We start from the raw sequence: 12,529 nt of genomic DNA on the forward strand, positions 1-12,529 counted from the left end.
TTGTGATCTCATGCCTGGTACTTGCCCTTGTACTTGTGTTGTTACAGCTTCTCCTTGGGGTGCTTCTAAATTCACGAAATGAGGGTCTCTAGGGTTAGTAGCTGGTGGCAGGAGAATATCATTTGGTTATTCGTCATGTCATGAACCATTATTCCGGATAGTATTCACAGCGACTAAAAGAACTTAACTATAATAGATCATCACTCTGAAGTTGGACTAGTGATGGACTTTATTACAGCGGAAATTGAAATCTCACCATCCTAGATACTGTAGCTCGCGAGACTACAGTACACAATGCGAGCAGAGGGTTTGAGGCACCCATAAACCAGACTCCTCTAATGAATAGGCGCAATCTTGAACGGAGTGAATGGAGCGCAATCCTATCCTTCTAGCTCATCGTATCGAGGCCCTTCGAGTATCGGGTAGGTAATCCCATGGTCTCCTGCATCCCAATCAGCACACGAAAGTTATAACACTAGTTGGACAAGCTATACCTCTCGCTACTGACTGCAACAACAGGATAAGTAGCTGTTGCGCTAAACTCTTGTCAGTATACGATGAAGCACCTCCAGGTAGCCAGCCTACCATGTCCGTCTGTGCATGTCAAGGCTGATCTGCTCCGCTGCTGGTACACATGAGTAGCATCCAGGTTGCATTCTGCAACCCAAACCGGACCATCGCAAGGGATGTATACTTGGTGCAATCCGGCAGACTTTTGCAATGCTTCTGCTGACACTGCTCGAATAATTAGCAGGAAAGTGGGCTTTCACGGAATGATATATATCATACACTCAACACTCAGACATATGGATCTCGATGCATTCGAAATAAGCATGCGATACTCTTTTGCTTCCAGGTTGACAACGAGCTTAAGGAGGGCATCTGTTATGTGATAGTCGTATACCATCAAAGTGCCAAGGTTTCTGCAGTCGTTAATTCTCACCGCAGGGTCCGAGTTGAACAGTCATATGGGACCTACAGTTCGAATATGATCCTCTCATTTTGTAGCATCTGCTGGATCTTAAAGAGGAGTAGTCCTTCTTGCAGGTGCTTCAGTTGCTGAACGAGATGGATTGAGGCTAGACACGTTAGAAATAATCGAATAAGAAGAGCATTCTTACAATTCATGTCCGTCAGCTCTATGTCCACGTCTACAGCTTTCACCATGTTTTGTTGCCCAGACTTTGTCCTGGAAAGACAGTCCGCTTCAGATATACGAACAACAGATGCAGATTCTCCGTGCGTGATATGCGTCTGACTACCCACTGGGGAACTTTAGCTCTTTCGCCCGCTAGATCGCAGAGTTATGGAGCTCACCAGTGACGGTAAATTCGAATGCTTCGTCTTCTGTCGAGTCAACGCGGAGCGGATCCAAGCGAGCAGCCAATATCGCGTCTGCCGTTTCGTTGAACACCCACGCTCCATCGCCAGTCAAATTCCGGTAGTGGACCAGCTGGACTGCTTCGATAGGACCAGTAGAGTAACTATGTCCATTTGCCGTCAACTTCACATTTTCAATCTTACTGTATAGTCGACTTGCATCGCTTTAACTGACTGTCAGAAAGGAAGTCATAAAAGGGTTCCCTGTTGACATACCAGAGCATATTGAGAACTGAAACCACGGGAAGCCCTGTATATGGGTTGATGGATGGAGACACCATTAACGTTGCCGTTCCTCGATGGAATGCTTGACGAGCCATTGCGGTCGCGAGATCGGATATGATATTATCAAATATAGCGAGTTCTTTCTTAAGTTAGCATCCTGTCCAAAAGGTACAGACACTCACATACTTGATGGGTTTATATTTCGGATTATAAGACAGGTAAGTCGGGATGTTCTGCCGGAGGACAGCCACATTTTCCAGGTCTGCGAACGTCCATTTAAACGCACAATCAAGGTCATTGGCGATACTGATAGTGGCATTAGAACTTATAGATGTACGACAAAAATCAGACTCACTTAGATATTGCATAAGCTCTTCATCGTGGATGTCCCCGTACCTGGTGCGTCGAAGCTGACAGTTGCACTTGAAGACTGGCTGTGCTGGGATTTGCAGCCAATCCACATTGAAAGACGCATTGTCACATAGAGCAGCAGTATCAAAAGATTCAGAGTCTGCCAGGTGCAGTGAGAATGATAGCTCCAGTGGCCTCTCTTGTGGTATCGAGGAAGACTCATAGAAGCTTGTCGCTCGGCCTTTCAAATTGCTCGTGAACCAGGCATAGATCTCCCCCAGCATTTCATGAACGTTCTCTACACGCTGGCCAAGGTTCTGATTGATTTCGCTATTAAGAACGCTTTAGCGACTATATCAGGCATCACTGGGGGGAATTACCTGTTTAGGACTGCGATTGTAAGGTTGAGGCTGTTGATATGGACTCCGAGATTATGCTGCAGCCTCGTTAGATCACCTCCTTCCCTTGTCCACCGCACTTTCTTCCAGTTCTTCCTGATCTCCTCTCGCCATCGCTTTTTCTCTGGACCACCGGATTCATCGTTCTCGATGATCATATACTTCTTTACGAGAGCGTCGAGATGTTCCAGAGTGAAGCGGCAGTTCTGCAGGATCGGCGCGATACTGCTGGCTAACCCCCCATCGTCCGGTCCTGGCGACCCCCCGGATAGTGATGTCAATGATTCTAGCGCATGGGTGAGTGAGCTGAGCTGATTCTGCACTTCCTGAAACTCGGCAGGTGCCGACTTCCTGCCTGATGTGAACGCCTGCGAGATATCCCAGGCGAGCTTCGACAGCATTAATACATCGCCGACCGATATTTGAAACGCCATGGCGAGTGATCACCACCGAATGAGGGAAGAGAAGAGGCATGCAAATAGTATGTAGCACAAATGCAATAGTTTATGGTGAGTGAATTAATGAGATTCTTTTAGTGATCGTCCCGCCATGTCTGAATAGAGGCTGTGCAAGGCTGACTGGCCAAGAACTGGGCAAAGGTGGGCTGAAGGGCGAGATGACTCGGTATAAATAGACGCAGCCTCCTCCCGTCAATCATCGTCTTCCCCCACTTCTCTGTTCTCGAGATATCAGCTCAGCCGCCATGGATGTGCTTGATCGGCTCCAGTCTGGTCTCTTCTTCCGGCCCAATGTCGCCGACATAACCCCGACCATTATCCAGCCTTACATTTTGCCCAACCAAGCCCAACCCACGATCCATTACCAGAAGAATGCCTCGTCCAGCATCCCGGCTGCAACTCTTGCTTCGATAAATAGTTCTACTCCCGAAGTCCCACTCCCGTTGCTGAGCGTCTCGGCCAACGTGGACGTCCATGGCAGGCTTTGTACTACGAAGGTGACACAACAGTTCAGCAACGCTTCCTCCTCGACCACACAAAATGCAAGATACGTCTTTCCCATCTACGATGGATCGGTTGTTACTTCATTTCGCTGCTGGATCGGCAACGACAGACTCCTCGAGGGAGCTGTAAAAGCCAAGGAAGCGGCAAGGGCAGATTTTAAACATGCTGTCTCCCAACGCAAGGTCGCCGTACTGGTTGAAGAGCTGGTGCCGGAGGTTTTCGAGACGAGCGTGGGAAATATCCCTGCACAAACCACAGTCAAGATTGAGATCACGTACACCAATCTCCTCAAGGTGGATAACAGTACTGGTGGACTGGTCCTTACGATCCCAACATCGATCGCACCGCGATACGGAGACGTGCCGGAAGGATACAGCGGAAATGAATCCCTTCTCACGGAGGGCCTGCGAATCAACGTGCAAGCATCGATGCCGACAGCCATCCGCAAGATGGAGTCGCGATCACACCCCATATCGGTCGAGATGGGAGCAGTTTCCCACAAAAGCTTTACAGATTTCGCAGCAAGTGCATCTTCGGACATGCTGGATTACTCCAAGGGACGCGCGACGTTATCAGACAGAAAGGCTGTCCTTGGTCACGACTTTGTCTTACACATTTTGTGTAGCTCTCGCGAATTTTCGCGGTCACGAGCTATTGCGGCGTCGCAGCCTGGCCAACCCAGCCTCTCCACGATTGCCGTCACCGTGCACCCGGGCGATCTGTTTTGTCAAAATGTTAATATGGAGGATTTTGTCGGCGAAATCATCTTCATGGCGGATAGATCAGGGTCAATGAAGTCAAAAATCCCCTCTCTCATCAATGTGATGAATATTTTCCTGCGAAGTCTCCCTGAAGCATGCTCGTTCAACATAGCCTCCTTTGGTTCCCAGGTTACATGGCTATGGCCTTTCTCGATGAGATACAGCCAAACGAACTTGGATGTCGCCGCGAAGCATGTCGATTCATTCAAAGCAAACTATGGCGGTACCGAAATCTATGGCGCTCTGCACAGTGTTCTGGATCACTATAATGAGCGGAATGACGTGCCAACCAATGTGATCTTGTTAACTGACGGTGAGGTCTGGGATGTGGACAATGTGATACAGCTGGTGCACAGAACGGCCTCAAACGGTAATTCAAATATCAGATTCTTTTCTTTGGGAATTGGAGATCAAGTCTCTCATCGCTTGGTCGAGGGCATCGGGCAGCAAGGGGGCGGCTATGCAGAGGTCGTGCCAGAGTCCTCGATGGGTTCATGGCAGGAAAGAGTAATACAAATGTTGAAGGCAGCATTGACACCATCTCGCCTTCAGTGCAATGTGGATCTTGGCAAGGAACTTGCCATGAAGACATCTGAGAGGCAGATTGCCGGATATACTGTGCAATACCCTGAGTGGGTTCAGGCTCCCCACCAGATCCCTGTGCTGAGTACCTTTTCGCATTTCTCTCTCTACTACATACTGGAGAGCGGATTGGACTCACTGCCGAAAACAATCAATATCACTACAACGACCGAGAGAGGAGAGAAGCTCTCAGCGCAGCTGCCAATCCAGACAGTAGCGGAACAACCAGCCATTCACCATCTGGCGGCGAAAGCACTGATGAACGACTATGAAACCGGACAAAGCTGGCTGCATTCACTTAACCCAGTCCTCAAGTCCACCAACTCAGCAGGCTTCGAAAAGGTTCTGGAGCAGGAAGCACAGCACGTCGGGCAGACGTGGTCCATACCCAGCAAGTGGACGAGCTATGTGGCTATTGATCGTACCACAGCCCAGCAACATGCGATATCGGTCCATAAAGCGGATTCTATCGAATTCTCCCAGTTGACTAGGCCACGGCATACTTCTACCTCTACGGAACCACGTATAGGTAAAAGAAAAGGCCCTTTTGTCCGGAGATCTCTGCTCAATGATCCTCGAAATTCATCCTTTGGTATAGAGGAGGCAGGTACGCAGTTTCTTTCGGTGCCTGCACCACCGCCGGGTCGGCCTTATTCTTTAGATACCTCCTTTGAGTGCACTTATACCGCGAGTCCTAGCACGTTCGGGGCGGGGGTTGGGGTCCCGGCATTTGACTACCATAATCAGCCAACCCAAACTCAGTATCATTACCACGACGCATCGCGAGCCTCCCCAGCTCCACAGGTGACGTCCCAACCTGCGGAGCTAGAGCCACGATCAAGAGATGCAAGCGTAACCTCGTCCCTCTTAACCCAATCGAGGGGCAGGGTTAAAGCAGCTGCGACCTGTAATGATCCCGACGAGGACAAAGACATAGAATTGCACTATGCGTACCCGGTATCGGACGTGGATAGCGATGAGGCTATTGCCGTTGCACCTCACGCACACTCCCAACGACCAGAACCTATCCTACGCCGAGCTAAACGCTATGTCAAACCCCGCAGATCTAGCCCAGATGTAAATGAGGCCGAAGACCATAATCCTCCTTCGCCAACTGACCCGCTAAATAACACGACCTGGATGGGCATCCGCCAAGCCCGCTTTTGCAGACCCCGCTCTCCGGACAGGGAACCTGGCGATCCTGACCACCCAAGACCATCGGATTTCCCTCCCTTGGACAGAATCCTCCGCATGCAACAGGCGGACGGTAAATTTCTCGTTGTCAGCAGTTCCTTCAGAAGTGCCCTGAACCAGAAATATGAGCACAAGGCGCTTCGACAGTTCCTCACCTCCAGGTTCGGCCGAAAGTCATTGGCCATGGGGTTGCGTCTCTGTCAATTGGCCTACAATGTTTGTCTTGTCGTTTATATTACTCATGAGTATGCTTCTTCGAAGGCGCTCTGGGAGCTCCAGGTAGCAAAGGCACGGCAATGGATCAAGCGGATCATTATAGAATGGTTGAAGGAGAGTGGTGATTCGGAGGAAATACCGGAGACATCACTGGAGGAATCTGCAGAGTCTATGCTCGAGGAGATGGACAAACTAGTTTTGCAGCAGAGCTGAAAGGGGGTGAGATGATGAGGTTTAATGGGGTATACCAGGTTCTCCTTCTCGCTATAGCAGAACACATGACGCTTGGGGTCAGGCCATCAACTTTTTCCAACGTCATAATCCCTCTATGGAAGGTTGCGTGAATAGAGTCTATTAGACTTGTATAGTGCTTCTATTGCTCAGCTTTGGGATTTGGGAGGAGCCCCTAACGCTCCAGAGTTCATACCACTACCACTTTCCCTCCCCGCCGGGGATTCACAGGACACATATCTTGTAGAACTGGGAACCTGGGCTTACCTCTCCTCACTGACCGTCTTCATCTCTTCCCAGCCCCTCGATTATAAATATCGTTATACTGCCCCAAAGCCCTCTTGATAAGCAAGTCGGGCTCGAGACCCCAGAAGCGCTTCGGACTCAGCGCGTCCAGCAGCATCGCATCCCCGCGCGCAGCAGCGCCATCACCAAGAATCTTCCTCACCAACAACTTCGCCGCCCCAGCAGCAGTCGTGACCCAAATCGCAGCACACAGCCATAGATTGCCCACGTCGGGCACGCGGCCGACGAGTGGGAGGTTATCAGGCGTTACCGCGAAGATACCATTAAACGGACCTTTTTCGGCTGCGTCCGGTTCTTCCACCGAGGCTCCACTGTGTCCGCTGACCTGGAACTCAGCCCCATTCTTCGGCACCGAAGAAGCATCCGCGAGTACTTGCTCGAAATCCGACAGCCACGCTCCGATCGCGCTTTGATCCGGGTTCAGCAGGACCGGAGCGTGATTGTAACAACCCATACCATCCCGGTCACCGTGGTCTCTTGCGTAGATCTGGTGATCCAGCCAGCGGACGAAGGGGGATGGTTTGCCAGCACGCGGAGGTCGAGGCCGAGTGAAGGTGTACGGATGTGCGACGGGGACGATGGGGATGGGGAGTTGCGTAATAGGTGAGGTATTCCCCGTTGAAAGCAGTGAAGAGGTCCAGATCCCAGTCGCTAGGATGACGATGCTATTTTCTGAGTTGATGTCCCCGTCCTTAGTCCGGATAGTTGCTATCCTTGCGATATTTTCGTCGTCCCCCTTCTTGGTGCCGAAGCCTGTCACGGCTGCCTCCAAGAAATCCACCCCTCTATCCCGAGCGCGCTCGAGATAATACGATGTGATAACCTTGGCATCAGCAGTCCCATCCGATGCGAAAAACAATCCCCCCGCTATCGAGCTTCCATCAACAAAATTCGGCGCAAGAGATGCCGCCTCCTCCGGCTCGACAAGCTCAGCCGGTAACCCAGCCTCTTTCGCCAAATTCCGTCTCCGACGTAACGTCTCCAACCCTGACGGTGTGGATGTGAGTTCCAACCCACCGACGGTGTTGAACCCGCCCGGAATGGAGAGGTACTCGGAGACGGTATCTTGGGCGAGTCTAGTCAAGACAGGGGACTCGTTCAGTTGGCCGACAAAGCCTGGGGCGTGGCCTGTTGAGCCTAGTTGTGCCTGAAGGTCTTTGTCGATGAGGACGATGTGGTGTGCGCTTTTGGTGGAGAGGTGGAAGGCGAGGGATGCGCCGACGATGCCCCCGCCGATTATGATGGTTCGGTTTGGGGTGGGGTTGGCGTTTAGGGATGGGATATCTAGTGTTGAGTGCATTGCGAAGGGGACCTTCTCGGAGATCAAAACTGATTAAAGGCAAGGGATGCTCGTATTTCTGAGGGCGTCCTCGATGGCCGTCTTATGTGCAAGCTGTATCCCGATGCCGGCGCGCTTGCCTCTCATAACACCCGTCTTTAGCCGATATCTTGCGCTGAGCTCCATTGCATTCAGTGATAGCATCCAGAGTATCGTGTTCCCAATGAGCGAGAGGGGCGACATCGGTCTGGCGAGGTCCAGTCACTGATCATGCACCCATGCGCCCTGCAATTGACAGCGCCAAGCCTAATCAAGACAAGTGGTTCGTATTTCAGACAGTGCACTCCGTGGCTCAGTACCTTCATAAGTTATAATTTATATGGGTGACGAAGGTTCCGGTATGGCTTCCAAAGTCGATCATACTTCAGTTCCAAGACCAGAATACAACATAACACAACATGGAATCCTCGCAAACCACCTATGATATTGCTATTGTCGGTGCTGGGATTGTTGGCTCGGCCTTGGCTTATTTTCTATCCACTACTCCCGGAAATGACAAACGTGTGGCCCTCATTGATCGGGCCTTTTCACCATTGAGGGGTTCGACCGGACATGCGCAGGGTATCATCGGACAATTGAATGAATCCGATATCCTCACTCGCCTGGCTATCGATAGCGTCAACGAGTATACCAAAATTCCGGGGGGCTTCGAGGTTGTCGGGGGACTCGAGGTTGCCACTAGCCTCAATGGAATTGACAGACTGAATGCGAGATATGATATGGCGAGGAAAGCCGGCCTGCCTGCTGAGCTTATATCTCCCCAGCAGGCGGCGCAAATGGCTCCAGACTTAGTGAAGGAGGATAATTTGCTTGCCCTGTTCTTTCCTAGCGACGGTACAGCAAACGCTACCCGGATCACGTCCTTTTACCAGGAAGCTGCAGGGGCAAGGGGCGCCAAGCTTATCGAATCAGACGCCAAGCAAGTCCAGACCATTAGCGGTTGTGTCACTGGGGTCATAACCACAGCTGGGTTGGTTAAGGCAAAAAGGGTGGTTATTGCGACCGGTATTTGGGCCACACAGCTTTGTGGTTTCGACGTGCCAATCCCAGTTATACCCGTTGCACATCCATACATGTACGGTCAGCACCGAGAGCCGATGCCATACAGTGCGCCGTGGGTTAGGTGGCCGGAACATCATGCTTATGCTCGGGACCATGGCTCTTTCTATGGGATCGGGTCGTATGCTCATCGACCTGTACATGAGGAGCCCACAGAAGCGGCAACTGGGGATTGGAGAGAGCTGTTCGACGCAACACTGGAGCAGGCTCGAAGTCTACTGCCAGCGACAACGGAGTTGAGCGCAAGGGAACAGTTCAACGGTATTTTCGCCATGACGCCAGACAATATGCCATTGGTAGGAAGCGTTGCACCAATCGGTGGTCTCTACATGGCAGCTGCGGTGTGGGTTACCCATGCAGCTGGGGCAGCCAAATTCCTCACGAAAATATTGAGAGGAGAGGAGGTTGACGAGAACACGAAACAAAAGCTGAATCCAGTAAGGTTTCAGGGAAGATGCATGGAAATTCTGAAACAAGAATCGTTGAATGGGTATAACGATACAACGTTCAGTACCGCCCATAATCAAGTCCTGCCTAATCAGGTCAGGACGTAATGTTTTCGGCTGGCTGATAAATGTCACCTGAAGGTGTCTGAATACCTGCATTGTCTCTATCAGTCCGGAAATCACCCACTCATCGGCATGATCCTTGATGTATTGACTCCTACTTGTGCATTCCCACGGAGAATCACATATCAAGACCTGGAATTCAACACCTGGTAACGCCTTTAAGACTTGTAGAATTTCTGAACAGCTCTTTGCCGATAGTGGTACATCGGAAGAGCCGGGCCAGATCCTGAGAGGTATGCCTAGTCGGCGTATTTTCTGACCAACACCGCGCCTTATTTTTTGCAGAAGGAGAGTAGGATAGGTGCTGATAGAGACAGGCGATATAACAAACCAGAAATGTGAATAGAGCACTGCGGAAGCTTCGTAGTACCTGGCGATTGACTCGGAGATGCCTTTGTCATTTCCTCACGTTTAGACCAGTCGTCGCTTCGCCGCTTTCGAAAACTCAGCCCGGGGGAATGCGCATTTCATCTAGCCATAATCTAGCCATATCTGTGGCATGTCTGGCTCGGCAGGCTTCATTATCAGCTCTTTAGGAGTTGGGGGCGCGAGGGCAAGAAAATCAAGTGGCCGATTCTGATAACAGCGCACCAGTTTTAAGAGAAACGTTGGAGAAAAGATGTCCCCTCTGGGAGGATGATTCTTGTGGAGCTCCTTTGCCCTTCTGGAACTCTCAATGCAGCACACACCATCGTTAGCACTAGCATAACACCCACGCATCTAGACAGCAAGGCATTTTTGAGTATATGTGTCCTGCTGGTATCTGAAGGTTTAAAGGTGTCAGAGGAAAGAGAGGTACGTAGAAGGATGCGAGGGTCGCTTTTATTTGATTTGTTCCGTATGATATGTCAGCAGCCCCATCCAACCCTCCAAAATTCTCCGCTCTGTCCTCTAGAGACAGAGCCCATATCCATGCCACAGTGTAGTGGTAGTGGGAGCAGATAGTGGAGATGATGGATACTGGGCGCATTGCTTACCTCCAATAGCATCATTTCTCTCCTAGCGCCCTAGCATCCTACTGCGCCCCATGTTCGACAAGGCTGAGCTAATGCTCAAGAAGGAAGAATACGCGCTACCTGTAGAGGATCATCAGCGGTTGCTACATTGGAAATGATGTGTGCTATTACATAATCTATCTATCTTACTCTATATTACATGCTCCTACTGCGATTAATACTTTTCAAACTTCGCCCGTATCCTTGCTCCATACACATAGAACCCATACGGGATAAACACCATCCCCACCCCCAGAAACGCCAGCAGCCACGACGCCCACTGCAGGCCGAGCGCATGATACATCTGGGTAGTGAACAGCGGGAAGGCCGCGCCGCCTCCAGATCGGAGGAACACCTTCGCAGCGAGCGCCGAGGCCGCATACTTATGGTACGAATCGATGATGTAGTTGTTAACCGCGTAGTAGCAGAGCACCATGCCAAAGCCGAACGCGATACCCGACGAGGCTGGCCCAACCCAGATAATGTGTTTGAACGACGTAGCGCCGAGAATGAACAATGCGATCGGGATGAACGGGGCTCCGATCAGCGCGGCGATGAGTCGGTCTTCGGGCGTCGGGGCGCGAGACTGGCAGATCCGCCGGAACTGGTTCTCCATGAGGGGCGTGACGAGAAGCGCGAAGCCGGCGCCGATCAGAATCGGGATGAACATCAGGCCGATCTGTCCGTCGTTGAAGCCGTACAATTCGCCGAAGATAACGGGGAAGGCGAAGAAGAAGCCGTAGAGCATGGCGTAGATGAGGACGATGTACATACACATCAGGTCGAGGACGGGCTCGGTGAGGATCATGGTGATAGGGCGGACGAGGTTCGTGCGCACGATATCCCCGAAGCTCAGCTTGACTTTTTCCTGCTCGGTGATGATGTTGGAATTGCCGGTTTCCTTGCGGAGCTTTTTTGCGCGGCGTTTCAGGATGACAGGGGCGTAGGTTTCTGGTACCAGGCCGACGAGGATCATGATGGCGCCGGCAAAGGCCATGTTGGTCCAGAAGAAGAGGTCCAGTCGGTGCGAACCGACGTTGATCCAGCCGCATACGATGGGGCCCACGACGGGACCGCAGTAGGGCGCTGCGGCGAAGAACGCAATGGCCATGCCGCGCTCTTCGATATTCCAGATATCCGCAATGGTCCCGCCAGCCAGCGACAGACCGGAACTAGAGAAGACGCCGCTGAGGAAACGGCAGGCCAGCAACCCACCGATATTGGGAGAAAGTGCGCAGGGTATTTGGAATATGGTGTACAGTCCGAGCGAGATGACATACACGGGACGACGGCCGATGATCTCCGACAGAGGACTCCAGAGTAACGGCCCAACCGCAAACCCACAGACCATGATTGAAACGGTCAGCGTAGCCACTTCGAGCGAAACATGATACTCTCTCTCAATCAGGCCTAACCCACCGGTGACGAATGCCGACCCGTACGCGATGCACACGACGAGTATCGAGACGACGATGGTGACGTACCAGCGGTATAAGCGGTTCCAGTTGTGCGGATTATCGGGGTCATTAATCGTAAACGTGACAAAATCCACGGATTCGCCTCCCTTTTCCACATCCGCCGTCGAGATCTGCCGGCCCCGGGTTGTCGTACGGACTGATTCGAGAGTCTGTGCTGGGACCAGCCCAGTTTGAGTCTCGAGGCTGTATTCCTCGGGAAAAAGGGGGTCGGTAGGACGTCCGACTTCGGGGTAATTGATCCCTATCTCAGGGGGACTTGGGCTGAGTCCAGCTTCATGGAGCGTCTCTCTGGTTTCTGTTGGTACCAATTCAAGGTTGTTGGTGTTGCGTCGTGCTTGAGACCTTTCTGGAGGTAGGGCCGACATGGTGGGAGTTAGCCTGAAAGAGGTTTTGAAATATTTACAATTATTATGTGGTAGCAATATAAAGTATTTTAACTCATAGCTAATAAGGACCTCCGGGATATATATACTCACAAGCATC

The 12,529-nt window shown here is 51.5% G+C and overlaps 5 protein-coding genes across 5 annotated transcripts; 2 read left to right on the top strand and 3 right to left on the bottom strand.

The window, feature by feature from the left end:
- Positions 1-1,291: 1,291 nt before the first annotated feature.
- NFIA_044150 (uncharacterized protein) lies at positions 1,292-2,788 on the bottom strand (the record flags this gene model as incomplete). The annotated part of the gene is made up of 4 exons (XM_001267492.1): positions 1,292-1,484; positions 1,792-1,867; positions 1,961-2,286; positions 2,337-2,788. The coding sequence occupies 4 exons, from the start codon at positions 2,786-2,788 to the stop codon at positions 1,292-1,294; spliced, it is 1,047 nt and encodes a 348-aa protein (XP_001267493.1).
- A 269-nt stretch (positions 2,789-3,057) lies between these two features.
- On the top strand, positions 3,058-6,282 carry NFIA_044160 (VIT and vWA domain-containing protein; the record flags this gene model as incomplete). The annotated part of the gene is made up of 1 exon (XM_001267493.1): positions 3,058-6,282. One exon carries the CDS (start codon positions 3,058-3,060, stop codon positions 6,280-6,282), a length of 3,225 nt encoding a protein of 1,074 aa, XP_001267494.1.
- Positions 6,283-6,586: 304 nt separating this feature from the next.
- On the bottom strand, positions 6,587-7,906 carry NFIA_044170 (NAD(P)/FAD-dependent oxidoreductase; the record flags this gene model as incomplete). Its single annotated transcript, XM_001267494.1, has 1 exon — positions 6,587-7,906. One exon carries the CDS (start codon positions 7,904-7,906, stop codon positions 6,587-6,589), a length of 1,320 nt encoding a protein of 439 aa, XP_001267495.1.
- A 437-nt stretch (positions 7,907-8,343) lies between these two features.
- On the top strand, positions 8,344-9,558 carry NFIA_044180 (NAD(P)/FAD-dependent oxidoreductase; the record flags this gene model as incomplete). The annotated part of the gene is made up of 1 exon (XM_001267495.1): positions 8,344-9,558. The coding sequence occupies one exon, from the start codon at positions 8,344-8,346 to the stop codon at positions 9,556-9,558; it is 1,215 nt and encodes a 404-aa protein (XP_001267496.1).
- A 1,185-nt stretch (positions 9,559-10,743) lies between these two features.
- On the bottom strand, positions 10,744-12,411 carry NFIA_044190 (MFS transporter; the record flags this gene model as incomplete). Its single annotated transcript, XM_001267496.1, has 1 exon — positions 10,744-12,411. One exon carries the CDS (start codon positions 12,409-12,411, stop codon positions 10,744-10,746), a length of 1,668 nt encoding a protein of 555 aa, XP_001267497.1.
- Positions 12,412-12,529: the final 118 nt, after the last annotated feature.

This window comes from Aspergillus fischeri, genomic scaffold, assembly GCF_000149645.3.
Source record: "Aspergillus fischeri NRRL 181 1099437636244 genomic scaffold, whole genome shotgun sequence".
Classification (NCBI taxonomy): domain Eukaryota; kingdom Fungi; phylum Ascomycota; class Eurotiomycetes; order Eurotiales; family Aspergillaceae; genus Aspergillus; species Aspergillus fischeri.